The sequence below is a fragment of the Micropterus dolomieu genome, linkage group LG04 (genome assembly GCF_021292245.1).
Source record: "Micropterus dolomieu isolate WLL.071019.BEF.003 ecotype Adirondacks linkage group LG04, ASM2129224v1, whole genome shotgun sequence".
Lineage (NCBI taxonomy): Eukaryota > Metazoa > Chordata > Actinopteri > Centrarchiformes > Centrarchidae > Micropterus > Micropterus dolomieu.
The window spans coordinates 8,928,420-8,948,611 of record NC_060153.1 but is presented as its reverse complement, the minus strand read 5'-3'; the positions used below and the strand labels follow the sequence as shown (position 1 = coordinate 8,948,611).

At 40.1% G+C, this 20,192-nt stretch overlaps 1 protein-coding gene across 5 annotated transcripts in view; it reads right to left on the bottom strand.

The window, feature by feature from the left end:
* Positions 1 to 12,799, bottom strand: part of psip1a (PC4 and SFRS1 interacting protein 1a) — a 15,721-nt gene extending 2,922 nt beyond the window's left edge. For 2 of the 5 annotated variants that reach the window (XM_046046599.1, XM_046046603.1), the window contains exons 1-16: positions 12,633 to 12,786; positions 12,140 to 12,229; positions 11,784 to 11,860; positions 10,974 to 11,112; positions 9,583 to 9,672; positions 9,146 to 9,259; positions 7,810 to 7,869; positions 7,653 to 7,713; positions 7,392 to 7,485; positions 5,638 to 5,818; positions 5,432 to 5,511; positions 5,035 to 5,090; positions 2,788 to 2,858; positions 1,117 to 1,218; positions 791 to 992; positions 610 to 657 (exon numbers count right to left, since the gene is read on the bottom strand). In XM_046046599.1, coding sequence (XP_045902555.1) covers positions 610 to 657; positions 791 to 992; positions 1,117 to 1,218; positions 2,788 to 2,858; positions 5,035 to 5,090; positions 5,432 to 5,511; positions 5,638 to 5,818; positions 7,392 to 7,485; positions 7,653 to 7,713; positions 7,810 to 7,869; positions 9,146 to 9,259; positions 9,583 to 9,672; positions 10,974 to 11,112; positions 11,784 to 11,860; positions 12,140 to 12,211 — 1,447 coding nt within the window. In that variant the 5' untranslated portion in view covers positions 12,212 to 12,229; positions 12,633 to 12,786. Of the gene's footprint in view, positions 1 to 609; positions 658 to 790; positions 993 to 1,116; positions 1,219 to 2,787; positions 2,859 to 5,034; positions 5,091 to 5,431; positions 5,512 to 5,637; positions 5,819 to 7,391; positions 7,486 to 7,652; positions 7,714 to 7,809; positions 7,870 to 9,145; positions 9,260 to 9,582; positions 9,673 to 10,973; positions 11,113 to 11,783; positions 11,861 to 12,139; positions 12,230 to 12,632 lie in introns of all 5 variants that reach the window. The other 3 variants (XM_046046601.1, XM_046046602.1, XM_046046604.1) reach the window with 3 other exon arrangements.
* Between the last annotated feature and the right edge of the window lie 7,393 nt (positions 12,800 to 20,192).

Genomic DNA, 20,192 nt, shown 5'->3' with positions numbered 1-20,192 from the left:
TGCACAGTTTGACATATTTTGCCATCGGTAACAATTGTAGGGCATTGATAAGGACATTTCCAAACTATACCAAGCCCTTGTGATGTCGTGTGATGTCGCGTGTGTGTGTGTGTGTGTGTGTGTGTGTGTGTGTGTGTGTGTGTGTGTGTGTGTAATGCAAGAATCGTGCTTGATAGTTAAACAAACTGACAAAAACACCAACAGAATAAAAATCCCCTAAAAACTCCACAGAAATACTGTAGCCATACTCCAGCTATAGCTATACTCCAGCAAGAGAGTGCTGGTAAAAAAAAAAAAAATGAGTAAGATTAAGAGCTGCAGGTGCTTACTTCAGTCTGGGTGACGTCGCACCTCCAGCAATTCCTCCAAACCCTGAGTACTAATCAACCTTTAACCACTCACTCCGTGCTCAAATGTGCAGAACATTTAACATTATTTAGACAAATAATCAATGTGAACTCCAGAAGACATTATCTAATGTGTTCAGAGGCATTATAAGTCGATACTTCCACATTTATTGTATTCAATTCAAATTTTTTGGAGAAAACTCATGTTTGTGGGTTTAAGGAGAAAAGGAGACGTTTGTATAGAAATTACTGAACAACTCACGTGTACACCAAGTGTCCTCGCCTGTCTGTATGCGTGTGTTCCAGCCAACTGAAACAGGCACCATGGACGAACTAATAACTTCCTGTCCACGCTATGTGTTATATATTTTCTAATGATTTTACTCTGAAGTGAGTTAAAAACATCTTACAAGGAAAATGATTCAATTTGTGATAAATAGTACCTGAGTTGTTTTCCTTGACTTGTTCCACCCTCTTCAGTGCTCCTTTCTTGGCTTCCTCGTGCTGCCGCTGTTCCGCTAAAGACTTGTTGAGCACCTGGCTAAGCACGCAGTCACCTTCTCCAACCAGAAACATACTCTTAAACTTGTTATACAGCATGGTGGCCTTGTCCATGATGTCCTGGCTGGCCTTGAATCTGCGAATCTAGAAGACGGATAGAAACATGCATCACCACTCAACAAAGTGCTTGGAAACACACCCTGGGGATGTTTGTGTGTTCAGTTTCAAACTGTCTTACTTTAAATGGATTTTGGATGAGTGAATCTACCTTTTTGAGCGTGCCAATAAGTTCACTGTGTTTATGCAGGTGCTGAGTTGTGACTTGAAGGGCACCGATCTCATCTAATGCTTCCAGACACTTCTTCACATCCTAGTGGGGTGGGGGCAGGACAGAAAAAAAAGTGGCATTGAAGCAAGAAAATATATGAAAAGGCATTTAGAAGTCAAAAAAGAAAGAAAGAAAGGAAACCAAGTAAATACATAGAGCAATAATGAAGAAATGTAGCTAATGTTAATTATCAAACTTAACCATGGTGTTATATAGGGTTACCAGACCCAGATCTTGGTGAGAGACCAGGCTTTGAGACATTATATGGATCCAATAGCAGCATTTACGTTAGAAACATGGAATATTTTAGTAGAAAAAGACAAACAGGTTTACATAGGAAGCCATATATGTTCCAATGTTGGATGCAAAAATGGGCACAAATACGGCATAACGCCAACGTGTGTGGTTTTAGAAAATTATGAATTGTTGACTTTTTAAGATTTAAATGCAAAGTATAGTCTCAATACTTGCAGTTAAGAGACCACTTTACAAAAGAGATAACGTCGGAACAAGATGAAACTTCCCTGCTTGGGAGGAAGCAGAAGGAAACAATGCTCTGCATAAAAGCAAAATAGGAAGCAGAGTTTAAGATTCAAATAACAGAGGAAGAATGGTATCAAATGTGAGGACACAATGTACTTCCACAAGCTCACTAGTATGGAGGGAATTCTGCTGGAAGAATTTAACTCGCACCCAAAACAAACAGCAGGAAACTTGCTGCACAACACTGTTGGAGACAGGGAGGTGGAGGCTGGCCACTCGCTTATTTTCTGGGATTGTACAAAGATACGGCTATATTGGGGCAAGGTTAGTTGTTAAACATATTTTGGGATATGAAATCCCAAATATCTGCCTTGTGATGTATGTTGGGAACATTGAAGATGTGATGAGAGAAGACATCTAGTAAGTAACAATTAAGTTACCAGAAATCCAAGTCAAGACATTTTTGTTAAGTTTACATACCTCTTGAGAGTTAAAGAGAATACATTTAAAAAGAACTGGGAAAAATAGAGCTAATTAATGCATTTGTACAATATATTTGTATGAATATTGAAAATTTTCCAGACAATTATTAAATTTTTATTTGTTTGTGTATCTTATTATATAGTTTTTGGGGGGTTAATACTGAGGTACAAAACATCAAAATCACAGTACCCAGATATAGCAAAATAAAGCTTGCCTGAGGGAGGCATGTCAAACAGTGTTCAAAAACTGTCCTAATTCAGGACATAACTCGAAAGTCCCTGACTAAAATAATGGACACTTATTTTTGTTTTAGATCACACAAGATGAACATTGATAGTATTTGCTGTATCTATTTGGCTATGGTTGAAAAGAGGGAATTCATTGCCTTCTCTTTTCTTTAAAATGTTAAAACATGTCCATGGGTGTCACAGATAACTGCACCTGGCTCTGTCACAGTAAATTCACGACAATGACCAGCTGTCTGTGTCAAACTAATAGAAATTGTTTTGTCATGTAGAGAACTGAGTCTGTGTTTCACTTATTTTACCCTGGGATACATGAAATATTGCAATAAAGTTCTCTGTGGAGAAAGATGGACTTGTATTAGTTGTGATGTACAGTATTAATGATCTGACACAGACTTACAGGGTTGTCAATTTTCAGTGAAATCTTGATTTCACTGTGCAGTCTCTGGAGTTTCAAGTCAGTTGACATTTCTGTGGAAAAGGAAAGAGATGTGAAAACATTATGATGAAAATGGTTTGGCTTCCGTTACTATCTTTAGAGAGAACTTGAATCAAGTTTGAATGTAAGAATTATATATGTTTCCCCTGCCTGAAGATCAGGCGCGACCCAACAGGGAGGCCACCTTTATGTAGTCAGGGAGGAAAAACCTCTGTGAAGGATCAATTATGAAACAGTTGAACCACAACGAGATTTCACATTAAATAATGACTTTAAATGACATAAGTTTACCACACTTTAAAGTTCAATTCCGTAGGTCTGATGGTCATCTAATCACTTTGCTTTGTTGACTTAGCTGTCTTTGAAAACCGCAAGCTTCTACAGGAGTTCCAAGCTAATGACAAAGGGTTATTATAAAGAAATCTGGAAACTGTGCCCCGTATCTGCACAGTATCATGGTTTTACTTCTTTTTTTGTACTAAACTAACTGTACCATGTTTTTTGCACATTAGAGCAATATCCTGATTCCCACTACTACCTTTATTTTGATTCAGTTAAATCATATAACTTAATTTATCCCTGTAAGGGCAATTGTATTGTATACACACACACAGTAGATAGGAAGAAAGAAATATACTCAGTGTTTCCCCCAGGAATTTTTTTTTTCAGGGGTGGCGGAGTGGGTGTGTTACGGAAAGTGGTGTCGTTTGCCTGTTTAAAATTAAAACAGATTATTAGACTACTTGACAGCCTCCATATGCTGCTCAACACACAGTATAAGGGGGTCTGAAAGAGACTACTCTCACATGGGTAACCTCCTTGTTTACAAAGCTTGACCAGACTTAACTTCATTTTTTTAAGTTACAGAAAATCTGACTTCGCCCAAACAGCCACAAAATCTACATCGTGCTCGCATCTTATATCTGCTGATGTGGTTTCACTTCTGAGAGTTTGTTTGAAGTGATGAGCTCTTGCTAGCGTGCTGACTTCAAAATGACGGGGTGTGTGTGTGTGTGTGTGTGTGTGCGCTAGAAGAAGCCGCAAAGCCCCGCCCTCACAGAAACACAGACAAAGAGGACAGAAGCAGCATCTGTAAACACCAAATCACAACAGCATAGTTCTTCTGTTTGTTTGGCTTAAGTGCTGTGGGCGAAAATTCTTATAATGCAAGGTAAAATCCCGAAGAAAGGGTATTTAAGTGACTTTGAACGTGGCATGGTTGTTGGTGCTAGACGGGCTGTTCTGAGTATTTCAGTAACTGCTGATCTACTGGGATTTTCACGCACCACCATCTCTAGGGTTTACGGAGAGCAGCAGAAGACCACAGCGGGTGACACTCCTGTCAGCTAAGAACAGGAAACTGAGGCTACAATTCACACAGGCTCACCAAAACTGGACAATCGAAGATTGGAAAAACGTTGCCTGGTCTGATGACACTTGATTTCAGCTATGACATTCAGATGGTGTAAACCACATGAAAGCATGGATCCATCCTGCCTTGTCTCAATGGTTCAGGCTGGTGGTGGTGTAATGGTGTGGGGGATAGTTTCTTGGCACACTTTGGGCCCCTTAGTACCAATTGAGCATTGTCTGTAAGCGACAGCCTGCATGCACCATGTCACAAAGCTCAAATCATCTCAAACTGGTTTCTTGAACATGACAATGAGTTCACTGTACTTCAACGGCCTCCACAGTCACCAGACCTCAATCCATTAGAGCACCTTTGGGATGTGGTGGAACTGGAGATTCGCATCATAGATGTGCAGCCGACAAATCTGTAGCAACTGCGTGATGCTTTCATGTCAATATGGACCAAAGAGGAATGTTTCCAACACCTTGTTGAATGTATGCCACGAAGAATTAAGGCAGTTCTGAAGGCAAAAGGGGGTCCAACCCGGTATTAGCAAGGTGTACCTCATAAAGTGGCTGGTGAGTGTATAGATTATAGTTAACTTTTTTATTTCTTATTTAGTTTAATATTCAACCTTGTTCCATTTGTTCTACATTAACTACTTACATATTAAATGCAATAGTGTTTTGTATAATAACAAAAAAGCTTCAACTTTCCCAGTTTTTCTATTCAACTCAGCTGCACTGATGATTGTGACATCAGTCACTCTTAACAATATCTTTCATTTTATTGGCTTCAAATGGTTTTATTTTAAGATAATCTTATTCTCATTCAAGTATTTGAATTACAGTACTCACCCTTTTTCTTGACTCCTGTCCTTTCTTCATTTTTCTTCCCATCATCTTTGTTTGGCCTGCAAGACAGAATAACCACATGTTAGAAATCTATCCATTCCTCTCGTAACGATTTTCTACAATTAAATCTCAGTGTCATAAACAGGGCAACATGAGTAACTGATATTAAATGAAACTTGTTTAGTTAAACTATTTAGTAATCTAGTCATTCCTCGAGTTTAAATACCATTAATTAACATTTTCTGCTTATTCCTTCTCAAATGTTAGCTTTGCTTTGCTCTTCATAGAATTGTAAATTACATACTTTTGGATTGTTGGCTGTTGGTCAGATCAGAATAAATACTATGAGGACATAATTTTGTCTCTTGGAACTTCTAATTGGCATTGTGTGTATACATACTCTCTTAGTTCATCCGCTTTCCGCCGCCGCACATCTTTGTCCACTTCTGAGTTTTGGTGTTTCTTTCTGCCTTTGTTTTTCTGAGATTAAAAAAGAACAAAATTGTGTACATGAAAGCATCATCCTGTTCAACATGATACCTTTGTCTGGTGTGTCACACAGACAAATTCAAACTGTGAAGATATTTGTGTAGACCGGAAACGTGCCTCTTCATTGTCAGAGCCTGATGAACTGTCCTCCTTGTTTGGCTTTTTCCTCTTTGCTTCAGGCTCCTTCCCCTCCGCATCCTTTCCTTTGCCGTCCTCCTTCTTTCTCTTCTCCTCATCTCCACTCTTGGACTTGTCCTCTGGTGCCCTCTTTCTCTTTCTGTCTGACTCAGCAGTGTCCCTAAGTGGGAGAGAAAAGGTCTTTTAAGAGGCTTAGAGGATAAGTTAATGTCTGAACTACAAACTACATTCACCTCACGCTAGAGATTATGAGAATGTAACTGTAATGACTAACAGTTTAAATGTAAAGCTGAAAGCGCCCATAAGCACAGCCCACTCCCATTTCAACTAATATTGTTTATAAATGCAAGTTTAGGGCAAACTTAGTTTAGAGCTTTGCTTTGGTCTGATCGGTTGAACTAGGAGCACTTCTATTGGTCTTTGCATCTTGACACGAGCATTTAAGGGTCATTATCCTATTAGTGATTAATTGGGTCATCGGCCGATACCTGCACTCTCGAGGCCAATATATCACCCTAAATGACAGCAAGTCTAATCTAAAACTATTACTGGCTAGTGTTAAAAATATATATTGTTATACTGTAGAGAATAATGCAGCTGAATGACGTCACTTCTGACAAACTGTACCCCATTCTCTCTTAAACACTAGTCACGTTCTGAAATCTACAGCATAACCCAATGTGTTTTTCTATTTGATTCATTAATAGTTTCCATCTGAAACAACAAGTTACTGGCTGAGATAACCATGCGTATTAGATTGTACTCTGCATGGAATTGAATAGAACACAAATTTATTGTTCAGACGAGGCCGGAAAATCATCTCACTCAAGGTCTCACCAGACAAATAAACACATCCTATAACGTCAATCAATGCCGCACTTCTCAACACATCACTACAGTTAACACAACGTACAAACAGTGTACAATATGCTTTCTGTGCGGAAAGTTGCAGGTAAGTCCAGTTTGTTCATTAGGTTTATTACACTAGGTAGAAAGGATCTCTTATAGATCTTTTTGTTTGCCAGAAGTACTCAGACTCAGTATGGGGGTGGAGGGTGTTTAGTGTCACCAATTATGGACACAGCTTTCCTATGTGGAGCTGTACTGTAAAAGCCATCCAGTGACATTTGTTGCTGGCCTATTATCTTCCCTGCTGTTTTGACGATCCCGGACAGCTTGTTTATTGTTTATAAGTTTTAGATGTCCAAACTAGACAGAGATATTTATCACGAGAATACTCTTTAATCAGGCTGACATACACTTTGACTGAGCCCAAACTCCTTCAGTTTCTCCGTCTCTGACTGGCTATTTTACAAATGGAATCAACATTTTCAGTGAAACTCAATTTCTCGTCCATATGTGTACCTAAATACTTAAAACAACTGACAATGTCCACTGATTGACCACGGAGTGAAGGCAACGGGGCGGCTCTGCATAATTTAAAATAAGCTGCCCCTGTTGCTTAATGAAATTATACATGACTTATTTATTTGTTATCTGCATTATGTATCGGCCATCGACTTCCCTGCTTTCTAAATACTTGCATTAGCAATCGAAAAACTCATATTGGTTGACCACAGTTTCTCTATAGTGCATTGCTAATGTGACAAACCTAAAGAATTATAGCATTATGTTTTCCTTGCAGAAACAGATCGTTGTGGGTCCGCAGCCCAGGCAAATGCAGGGTAAAAGGTAGTGGATTTTGCACTGTGTGTTCATTTTCATTTAGTTACATTTCACTTCCTGAGCCTTGCTTCTCCTGCTGCTGGAGCAAAAGTAACTTCTCACTTTTGGGCTTCCTGCCTCTTCGTTTAGGAGCCTCTGCACCTGCTCACATGGACACAGAAACACACCACACACCCAGTTTATGCAAAAGGAGAGCTGAATGCCAAGAATTCCACTTACAGTTAAAATAAAATTTGTATTTATCTTCTTAAGAGCAGAAAGCCATAAACAGCATGACAAGTACCCACATCACAGGGAACACAGCTTACCTGAGGGGCTAATAGGACTAGCACCTGCATTGTCTTTTTCAGTCTCCTGGTCAACATCACTCTATAAAATAAATGTATATAAAACGTTTAATTTATGAAACACATTTGATAGATTATAGGATAACTAAAAGTAAGCCCATTAAGAAATACTACCAACCTTTTTCTTTCTTCCTCTCTTGGATTTAGGAACATCTGTGGATTCTTTCAGTGCCGAGGCCTAAAATGCGACACTTCTTGTTAATTTTATTACAGAATACAATACTAACTTTTTTTGAAGTTCACGCAGGGGCTGCTAAAAATGAAAGTCAGGTAAACATGTCATGTGGACAATTTGATCACTATTTTTTTTTTACCATCCTCTTGTAGTTTGGATCAATAGCACCAGCTAGTGTATAACTGTGATATTACACTCTTTGCTGTAATAAATGTGCCAGTGTTTTATTAACGGCTGTATCCAGATTCCAAACACACTAATTGAATACAGTATACTATATATTAATATTTAAAGTATACAGTTTTTGTCTACATCATCACTGTCCTGTGAAAACCATCTATCTCCAATACATCAACTTTGCACAAGTGAAGAAACAAGAAACAAGTTTTCAGCTGACAATAAAACCCATAAAAAGGAACAAGTAATCCTTCAGTTTGTCAAAAAGAATATACATGGCTTTCATTGGACCAATGTGACATGTGCCAATCAAACTGACTTTGGAATGGCATAGAAATTAAACTACAATACATTTCTTCCTCAACTGTGAGCAGCTCCTCCATTTTCTTTATACACTGCTTCTGGAACAATAGTATAAATTAACAGCAGACTCAAAAATCATTTAATATTCATTAACTTTTTGGGTATACTTATATATTGGGAAATGGGACACAGCTTATGACAGCAGAAGAAATGTTGAAATACAAAAAACTGGGTCACAACTTACCTTCCTCCAAAGCACACAGAAAGCCATGCAAAAATAAAATAACATCAACCAGTTGCAAACAATAGTTTTATGAAGGAATAGGCAGGAAATGGAAAGCAATAACACAAGTTGTCAGGGTGGTCTCAGAGAGGTTAAACAGAGACGAAGAAAACCCACTTTCCAATTGTTTTTGAGATGGTCACACACAGAGTCAATATCCCATACCTAAATCAATTTGAATCCGAGCCAGCTGTGCTTACCTGATAACATTTTAACTTGTAAATTATTTTCAGTGGCAACGCGGGGGCTGTGTCCTCAAAAAAAAAATAAATAAATAAAAGTACTCTCTTTATAGGTAATTTATCACCTCAGAGGCATTAACACAGCAAACCCAGATAAGGCACTCTAATCAAAAAATCAAGCACCAATGCAAGTTTGTGGCCGCCAACAAGAACTCTGAGTCAAACAGAAACAAACCACCAACTGAAAAACCACCAAGTGTCACATGCTTTCCCACGGGGAAGGGATGAGGCGCCCTGCACCAAATTATGGGACCCCTGCATGCAAAGTACGTACATCCTGGTTCTGAGGACCCTGCTCAGAGATCAGAGACCCTTCCTCCTCCTCCTCCTCCTCCTCCTCCTCCTCCTCCTCATTCTCATTCTCCTGCTCAGCCTCACTTCCTGGAACCTGAATGCACCCAAGACACAGCATAGGACGCAGTGTGGTGGGGTAAAGCGAGTCTTGAAAGGGAGAAAAGTTAGCGAGGTATCCTACTGTTCCACACACTACTGCCTTTTAATCTATTAATACAGAATTAAACCATCAATTTGTAGGCTATTGCCTGCACTGATACGTAAATCTGTGTGAGGCAGACACACGTTACAGAAAGATAAGAGAAAAACAGCGACAAACAAGCTGACAACACAGGAACAAACCAGTAGCATGTCAATGCAGTGAAGCGACTGTGTTTATTTACTAATGAATGACAGATTTGAAGAGTAAGAGCTTACATTGGATTTTATTCCCTTGTCATCTGCTTCATCTTCTCCCTCTTGGCTGCTGTCCATATCCTTTTCAGTGAAAGATTCTGGGGGGACCGGCTTTAAACATAGAATAATTCATTGGTTAGATGAAACAAACTGGCAAAAACACAATAACTAGGACACTCTAAACCAGCTATGTACAAACAATAATATCAGAGGAATGGACATGAGCATACATCAGGCGTTCTTTTCCTTGTAAATACATGTGAGAAACCAGTGCTGACAAATTTCCCTGAAAAAATAGCCCAGTCAGGCCAGGCCATCCTAGGACATGACAAACTCAAAGCCAGGGTTACAATAACAAAAAAGTATTATGTTAAAAGTTAAATTAGAAGTTAAATCTGCTCATATAAGTGAATACTTAAGTCTTTTATCACAAAGCTATGACTAAATAATAATTTGAATTGAAAAAAAAAATTCCTTCTAGTTGTAATAAACTGAAATGACATTTGGTTTTGCTGAGCCTGCTGAACGCTGTGCCCTGTCAATGTCAATCATCCTATTCAGAGGAGGAAAGGGGTCGATTTATTGGAATGTCTCTTTCTCTCTTTGATAACTTTCTTCAGGACGTAAAACGTTTACAGACTGACCAAAACAAATTTTATCCAGCAAATTAAGAATAAAGTAGCCGACTGGGCAGAAAAGTATCCGGCAAGAACAGATACAAAAGTCTGCAAAAAATTTTATTCAATGTGCAAGGATATTTCAGGGTAAGCCCTTTCTCAGCATTTTTATGTCAGCCACCAGCTGGTACACGTTTCAGACTTTTTAGTTGTTGAAGGTTTTCTAGTCCAACATGTAGCTGAAGAAGTAAAACTTGGGGTGTCAGGCAAAACAAGATTTTATATGGTAAATTATTTCCTACACTCCTCCCTAAGCTGCAATTACAAATGCATCAATGTTGTGTAATTAGCACAACATGTTTTGGCATAAGATTCGGGAAAGGGGCCAAACCTAACATGGACGAACCAAGAAATCTAATTTACTTGTGTGTTTGAGGTTCAACCAAACTTTGGCTACATGCAACTTTTCAAGCAACAGTTTATTAGCATAGCAAAGTAAATGTTGGCTGCTAGTTTTTTTCTTCAGCAGAACTTTGTCCCCAAGCAATGCTAGTTTTTGTGTAACCCAATTTCTCTCAGGTATCTCCAAACTACTATTAATATAAAAACACTTTGGCGGGCCACTTAATGCAGACTTTAATAGCCAGGATAAAAGTAAACACAAGTGACAATAAAACTGTCAGACTCGGGGATATAGCAGGATCTGAGGTACCGTCAGTCGAAGCCTGAAGCCAACGTCTGGAGGATAAATACTGAAAAATGTCTATGGAGGAGACAGAGAGGAGGAAGATGTACCTTGGGTGCAGTGAGCTCAACTTTGGGGTTGTTCTCAATCTCCCACAATCCTTCATTGAAGCCTTTCCTCTTGTTGGGCTTGGCGTACTTCTCTTTGTTGGGCAGGTACGGAAAGATATCCTTTGGGCCGAGAAAGGCACTGTTTGAAAGAAGATAATCCAGAATGTTTGTCCATTTAACACTTTCTGAAACTGTAGTGTGTGTGTTTACTGTGAAATGGAGCAGCAGCACACAGACAAAAAACACAGGTAACTCTATTCAGCCACTGATAAAACATTTATGTATTTTAAGAAACATTGTCAGTAGAACACAATGAGAGCTCAATAAATAAAACTGAATAAAAGCTCTCCATAAATGCAGCCATTTAAAATCCTTTCTATGTCGTGAACTCACTATACTACAATATAAAAACTCCAATATAATATCAAAATGTACACTTTCACAGTTTATTGGAGACAAAAAATGTTCCATTAACATTAAATGAATTGCTCACCCGCATCAAGGATAAGATACCTTGACATGGTAATCCTATTGGAAGGCTGGTGTGTTGTGTAAACTTTCACACTGACAACTCAAATTAAGCGCGGAATTGACTTTTTCCCACCATTTTTTTTTATTTTATTGGCAATACAATTTCCTACATCAGTTTTACCTGACCACAAAATAAGTGATTTAAGTTTTCCTGCATTACTTTCTATTTCTTCTGACCACTTAGACTTAGGGAAACATTAAATGCTACCTCAACTAAGTAGGCACAATAAAGCCCATCACACTAAAGCAAATAAAGACTGTTAGCAGTCGGGTACTAACGTTTCATGGGTGCCAAAGAAGAAAATGGGGAACTTGATATTTGATGGCTTCACAGCACCGTCTGGGACTTCATCGATCTGGTAGAGAAATTAGGAAAAAACAGGTACTTACTTACGTGTTCACATTCAAAGGCAAACGGAAAAGGTTTCTATTTTCTCTGGCGTGGGATTAGTAAGGTTTGTTTGTGTCTGTGGTTTGTTTCTGTGGGGTGGATGTGAGTCATTTGCTGTCTTTTGGTGGATGGGAGGTTGCACCTGCATTTTAATGTTCAGCACGTTGACTTAAATAGTAATTAACTGTTCTATATAAATACATTTGCAGGACTTTGCCCATATTTAAAAAAGGCCTAGACTTACTCTTGCAGGCCAGTGTGGATAGCCCTTCATCTTGGCAAAGATCAGATCACCAGGTTTCCAATCCGGAGCCATGCTGAACGTATTACCAAGCTGGAAAACGAAGACATGTAAACACACACCTTAACATATTTGCACGTATGGGAAGTCACATAAAACAATGTTATGGTAACTGACATATACTCAGGCATGTAAAACGTGTCCATGCAGTGCCCCTCCCCTGAACACCACCAACATCCTTTGGGCTCCATAGTTCTTTCAAACATTATATTCAACATTCAGTGTGACAAAAATACTCCTGTCTCTCTCTCTCTCACGCACACACAGTGAATGTGCGCAAGCTAATGTCACTGACATTAGCGTCCCTAAAAGCTGAGCTAACAAGCGTGAACAAGATGAAAGCGGAGCAGAACGCCATATCAACAAACGGACGTGCTAGCCAGCTTGTTGTAGCTGCGTTAATGCTACCGAAACTGAAAAACTTCACTTCACTGACCTCTAGTTTGTGCAGACGTCTGTAAGAAAGCAGGATATAATTGATGTTTCAACAAAGTGTTGTAACAGCTCAAAATTTACCAGAAAAAAACACCGATCCTTTCGCTCCACAATCGGATGCACGTTTTCCGCTCCCGCGCAGGACGTCGACAGACTGTACCATTACATGCCAGGGCGGGGGGGAGTCGATTTCAATGACATGTCAATTGTATTTTTTGTTTTAGAGAAGCAGAGCTTAAAGCTTTAAGGCACTTTAGAAAAATACGGAGTGCTTGTGAAGTTATAGTGGGAGTCATAACCACGCCAAATAGGGATTTAATGGGGTCAAGTATTTGTGCAACTAACCATGCTGAGCATCTCGCTGCTGTAAAGATCGTCTACTGCCACTACATTTAGGTTGACGAACACGTCTGAAAAAAGTGGGCGTCGATTTACACGCATGCGCTCTCACCCGATCATTTAAATCTTGGTCGGACTTGGTGCCTTGAAAATAGGATCGGAGTGGGAGCTCTGCAGCTGCTCCTCTGACCTGCCTGGTACTGATGCTGAGGCTGCCACTCTATGCAGGATCCAGCAACATGTAGGATTATTCCAGGACTAATTTAGGTATAGATTTATTTTACTGGTTATCAGTAAGACAAAGAACATGGCTTCCATCCCTGTAAAATAAATAAATAAATCTTCTTTGTTTACTTTTATTACACTTTAATCTCAAATCCTTAACAAACATTCAAAGAATTGTGTAGGTCTATTCTATGTATGAGTGTCCACCAGCGAATTATGGACACATTTAATGACAAAACAGAGCCATCTTTTTTTAAATACCTTGTTGACATCCTGACTGTGGTTGGAGATTCAGTGACCTCTTGTGGAAAGATCAGGCCTTACATGAAGTGTAAGCAAAAGTGATGTATTGCTGTCCAGGATTAGCTATTTGGAACATAAGTATTAGAATAGCAAGATCGCGTTATGCTTTGCCTGGTTTTTATTTCATTTGAAAATCAGGTATGGAATGCCCAAAACCCCTTATCTGGTTTTTGAACTTATTCAACTGTGGTTTTACTACTGCAGTGCATGTTCAAACAAACCACCAATGGAAAGAGGACTTGTTTTCATACTCTGCAAATCATAATGTATCTGTAGTAGCTCTTTACGATCTACTTTATTGTCTGAACTCGGGACCATCTTCACAAACTCATGTTATATGCCTTATTATTGTTATAACCAATTTATTTCTAGTTAGGCCTGCAACTTTAATTTTCAATTCATCTGACAGTTGTTTCCTTGATTTATCGTTTGATCTATTTAATGTCAGACATGACTGAAAAATGGCCATCACAGTTTTCTGGATCCCAAATTGATCTTGTCTTCAAATGTCTTCTATGGTCTGACCAACAGTCTAAAACAAAACAATATTAAATTTGCAGTGATATAAAACACAGAAAAGCGGCACAGTCTCACATTTGAGAAGCTGGAACTGGACAATGTCTGACAGTTTTGCTTGAAAAAAACTTCCAAATCTTTCTCTTAATAATTGTTAGGTTGTTTGTTTGCCTAATGTTTTTTTTGTATTCAGACTGATGTTCATGGAATAATCAAGAGTCTTTCCATAAGTCCGCCAGGCTCTGAAGTGCTTTAAACTCATAAAACACTGCAGATGGTGGAAGCACATGAAGGTGACCTCAACAGTTGTGGCCATACAGATCCACATGCAAGCTTACATAAATCCAAGTGTGTGCGTGTGTGTTAAAGACAATACAAGATGCTGATATAGTTGAAGGACAGGCTCATCAGCCACAGGGTCCCAGAGAGGGGGATAAGGGAGAAGAGGAGGCCAGGATGGGCCAGATGAGAGTGGATGAGACAAAAGGAGACGAGAGAGGTGGAACCCAGGTCCATGCCCAGGAATAACTCACAGGAGCTACCAGGCCCCCTGCCCAGCCTGCGAGGTGAGAGACCTTGGTGTTGGACCCCAGCCAGCTTAGTGGGGTTCCTGCTCAGACACACGGCTGTAACCGAGGCCAGGGATGGAGCTATAGAGAGATGACAGTGTGTGTGTGTGTGTGTGTGTGTGTGTGTGTGTGTGTGTGTGTGGATATAAATGTGAATGTGTATCCTTCACCCTGGCAGACGATGTGTTGGCAGAACATCCCAACCCACTCTGTCTCAGAGGGACACAAAGTCCTGCTATCCTTCCTCGCTCATTTGTTAACTTGCCTCTCTTCTTCGCAGTGTCCTCGCTCACACGCTGAGAGAAGCTACTTTATATATGACCAGTGGCATTCAAAATCACCTCCCTGCTTTAGTGCTGCCCTCTGGCCATCACAGCAATGAGACAACCCAGAAAAGGGAAGCATAGATCTTTGGAACTGCTGCACAGACAATAGCAGCAGCCTGACCAGCACAGAGCCATGCAGGCAGGTGAGCCGCAGGCTCTCAGGTGAGACCTGATGTCAAAGTGAAATGTGCTGGTTCATGAGCAATAAAAATAAGTGGATGTTTTTGAGAGGGGTTAAATATAGATAAATGTTCAGCATATGTCATGAATGCACTATTTTACTAGCTTCAGGAAACTGCATGTTCTCAAGTACACTTCATCTTATATCACCCCCAACCTCTAACATGCACTTCTTGTGCTCTTCTATCTCCTCATATTTCTCTTGTATCAATTACAGTACTTTTCTCTATAGGTATTTACCCCACTGATGCCATGCACACTAATAGCTATTATACATATTGCTGCTCTTGGTCTCTATTTTCACTAGTAACTCTCTTACTGTATTGATGCTTTATTAATGCTTGTCTGCTGTTCCTCAAATGTAAGTCGCTTTGGATAAAGGTGTAAAAAAACCCAAAAAACAACAGGAAATGTAAGTACTATATTTCAGAACCCATTCACGCTACTTTCATGCTATACTACTCCTGCATATCAGAAGGAAATATTGTACTTTTTACTCCATCACATTTATTTGACATCTTTAGTTACACATTATTTTGACAGATTCAGATCTTACATGCAAAACATGATTGGCTTATAAAAAATGCATTGGTATAGATGAAGAAATTGATTTTTTGGCATTTATGGATCTTGTAATGAAGTATTATCAAACGGTGGTATTTCTGTGGTCTGAATACTTTTTCCATCACTGGTTGTGTGGCCAGATCAACAGACAGAGCCAAAGACTCTCAGCTGAGGTTTGAAACAAACTTCCAATAGAGAGTTGGCTAAAACAGTATCCAAAAGCAGAGTGAAGCTATCACATGTCAATTTCAAATATTTATTTTAGACTCAGATTTACATGAACCAAATAAAGTGTGAAGTATCACTTAAAAATTCATATTCTACATGTTCTGTTTTGGGCAAGTTAAATAAGCAAATACATATATTGTATAAAGCAACCTTTTCAAGCTACCTCTACCAATACTAAATACTGATTTGAATAACAATATACAGGTGTGCTGCAAAGAATCAACCTATAAGTCAAGTTAAATTTTATTTATTTATTTTTCTCAAAGGGCTTTACAATCTGTACAGCACCGTATATCCTTAAACCCTCATTTTGAATAAGGAAAAACTCCCCAAAAACGTCTTTACAGGGAATAGAAAAGAAAACGCCTCCTCTAAATAACCTCACCTGCCATTTCTCAGCCTAATTATTAATACTGTTTAAAATTTACAAAGGTTGTTCTGCTTCAAACTTTGTGCAGAATCATTGATTTTGGATTTTCTCACTCTCCTGTGTGGCATCATCTGAAGGGCACCTTCCCTGGACTTGAGTGAGCGATGGTGTCCTTGAGCTTGTGTGTGTTTTTTATGTGTGTGTCATACACATGGATTGGCATCTTTCCCCTTACTGCTGGCAACCCTTCAGCATGTTAGGGGAATGGACGGGGGTGCCACTGGAGAATGATAAAGTAGTCGCAAGACAGGTCAGTACATTCATTAACACCATAGCAATATTTGTTCATAAATACTGCTTAATTTGGCAAGGACTTGGCAAAGTAGAATGTCATGTATATCTGCATAGATGTTGTTCAGAGGCCATCCTCTCACAATGCATGTTGGAGGGTTACCTTTAGCATTATTTTGGTGATTGGAAAAAAACTTGTATCATTCAGGAGTGTGCAAAACAACCTTTAAAATTATACCAGCACAGTTGTATTTAATAGAAATCTACACATTTGTTTCTGTGGACTGGCGCTGAGGGCTCTGATTCATTAAAGAATGGGAGAAGGTACAGTTTATGGGATTTCTAAAGGAGGCGTCCAAGAGCTTCACACAATCACTAAGACAGCTCAGAGAGGCAGGAGCGAGGAGAGAAGGAGGGAGGGAGCAAAGGAGGAAGATAGAAAGAGTCAGGCCCTCGGACAGCAGGTGAGTGTGTGAAGGCAGGGGATGACAGATGCTTCTGTCAGCGTTCCAACAGTCGCCGCTTTGTGGGAGCAGCGCAGATGCCTCCTCCCCCTCTCCCTCCACGCCTTCCTTGCCTCTCATCCCTACTCCCCCTCCACCCCTCCCTTCCCCCTCGACAGGCTGTGATGTGGGGATAACAAGAAAGGAGCAGTCCTCTCAGCAGTAAAGTGACCACACTGGCACAGTACTACATGTGGACGGGGGAGAGGGTGAGGTGATGGAGAGGTCCAGGCCTGGGCCTAAGGCTTGAGGAGGTCTCAGTGGCGGCGGGGGTGGGGGTTATAAATGTGGGGGTCAGCGCGTGAGGACAGGGGAAGGGCTCTCTCTCCGAGTTGTGGGAACCAGCTGAGACATGGGGTCCGTGGCGGTCCTGCCTGTGAGGAAAGCAGATGTTTTCATGCGGGGGTTTGCCAAGTATGTAGAGCAACCTTCAGCTGCTTGGAGGTCAGGTCTTTAATAAGGGGGCTGGGCACGGGACATTTCGGAGGCAAATGCTTCAACTTTGATACAACAACATATTAATTATGACGGTAGACCATAGGGCAGAGGGTTGTAGCGGAACATCCCACCCCACTGGTTTGGAGCCTCCATCAGGCTGACATTAGCCAAGGCTGGCTGGCAGATTTACTGCTGTCCCAGCACTAGCCCTCTTTTTCAAACAAGACCTCATTGATGCAGAGGCAGCATTTTGGACTGGTTTAAGAACAAATGGCTAACTGTTATGTCTGATGTTTTATCCAAAAGTAACAGTTTTATTGCATTAAGCACCCAACCTTAATGTTTAAAGCTCCATTAAAGCTACTCTAATCAATTTTTTCATTCAACAATGAATAAAATGTCCTCTCAGCTCTACAAAGATGTTTAGTGCGTCACTAAACTTTATTGTTTTAGTTAATGTCACCGCTCTCATTAGCAGTAGCAGAAAGCTGTGTTCTGGTAGTTAGAGAGTTAAAGGTAGAGAATCTAATTGGTGAACATAGTGGAGCATTTAGCTGCTAAAAACTAGATGTTTCCCTCAAGGGTTGCTGGAGACCAAAAACAGAGCTTTGAGAAAAGTTAATATTGAATGTCCACTCACCAGGTGGCCAGAAAGACAACTTAATAAATTATAATGTTACTCCGTATCTGCTGGATGTGTAAATGGGCCGCTTTTAGCTAAAATGTGATATTATGTCAATATCGTCAGTTTACTGTTATCTTGTTATGCTGCCCCCAAGTTGCAAAAAAAAGTTATCATCATTATTGCAAATTTACACAATTTTTGTGTCTCAGATCAAATGAAAAATCATCACCAAACTTTACAACTTTTTGTGGTATTTATATACTTTATTGTGGGAACCGATTCCAGCAAACAACCTCACACAAGCCAAGCACCCGATACCTGCCCTGCATGAAATGTCAGAGAGCCAAAATAAATGAGTGTCTGGTGCAGAAAGTCCAAAAGCCGAAGTGCCAGTTATTCTTTTATTCATGTGCTAAACAGTGAGTGAATATTGGGCTGATATTCGACAGGTGGTGAGAAAGATGAGTCCGGTGTTGTTGCTCTGTTACTGATGGATGTAAACTGATATTTACTGCTGTAAAAAAAAACTGCTCTCACATAACCCAATAGCACTTGATATTGCGCTAAATTAGTTTTGGTATTTCTCTGTCAACATTCACTCTTAGCTTTAAAAACACTGTACCAGCACTGTACCAACACCTTCTTCAGTTCTACTGTTTTCTAAGTATGTTGATAAAGGACATTTTGAAAAGCTGTTAGGCTGCATGAAATAGGACAATTAGTTTCATCATGGAGCCACAATGATTGCAAAAAAAGTGATCCTAAGACTTTATCACTTCCAAGCCCAATGAATTAAGAAGGGAGTTTCACCTCATCTCAACCTTTGCATTGATTTTTGAGAGAGTGGGAGATCTGGGGATTACTTTGGAGAGCAGCAATGAAGACCTAGCTTATTGGGTCTTTTTTGTATTTGGCAAATGGGCTTGACAAAGATGGAGGAGACAAAATCTAGGGCTTACAGCTGCGGCACCCAATCGGGGGAACTTGAAAGCAGCGCTGGGATGGGAAGCTGGGAGAGAGGGTTCCTCATTTAGGAGTGGTGAATTTGGACAGGGGGCATGGGGAAATGCTTAAAGTAAACCACAGAGGCCCCAACAATCGTCAGGAATTGAGACGTTTTAAACCTTTAACGGGGGACTGTGATCAAAGCGGCAGCGGATCCTCACTTGAGTGTGAAAGCAGAACCGGAGGGAACAGAGGGGATTGTGGGGGATCACGGCAGGTTGAAAACGTAAAATCAGCACATTAGCTTTATAAGGGCGTCAGAATATGGGATGATCGGGGGATCATTGGACCCACGGGAAAGCAAAGAGAATCCAGTATGTACCAAGCTGAGCGGAGAAAAAAATGAGGCCACTGCTGACAGAAAGGCCTCCCTTATCAAAGATGCAGTTAGAGTGGGAATGATGTTGCTCAACTCCCAAAAAACTAACTTCATACACAGGTTTGTCTTGAAGCATATGATGACATTTGCAAATAAAGCTAATGCCACCATGTACTTTACTGCTGAGTCAAATTATAAATGAGCAGCTTTCATCATATCAAACTTTTCTCTCTAAAGTTCATTTGCAAAGTCATTTACAACTCTGATCATCATTTCATTTTCTCAGAGAGTGAGAGAGACAGAGAGGCCTAGATAACAGTTCATCCTTAAACCTATGTGCCATATTCCATGATCTGACGCCTACCGGGTCAAGGGTATGGACCTCACGTCTCCTTCCCTTTTTAAATCCACCTCAAACAGAGCACAAATTAGTCAGGTTCTTCCCCCCTCTTGCTGCAGCCTCTCCCAGTCGTAGGCCTAATTCAGAGGAGCACTAGCCTTGGGTAGCAGGGGTTCTCGCTATGTTGAATTATAAATCAAAGAGTACTTACATGAAACTACTTGCTAATTACATGTTCACTTTGCTCCCTTTTCTCTTTACCATGTCACTTTATACTGGCTATGATCACTGGGAGGCAGTGGAAGGTACAAAAACCTGTATCTGGCTTTGCAATAATCAAGTAACTGGGCAAAGATGACAGCAATTATTTTCCTGTGATTACCATGTGCTGCATTGATGATAATGCCCACCACTTTCTCA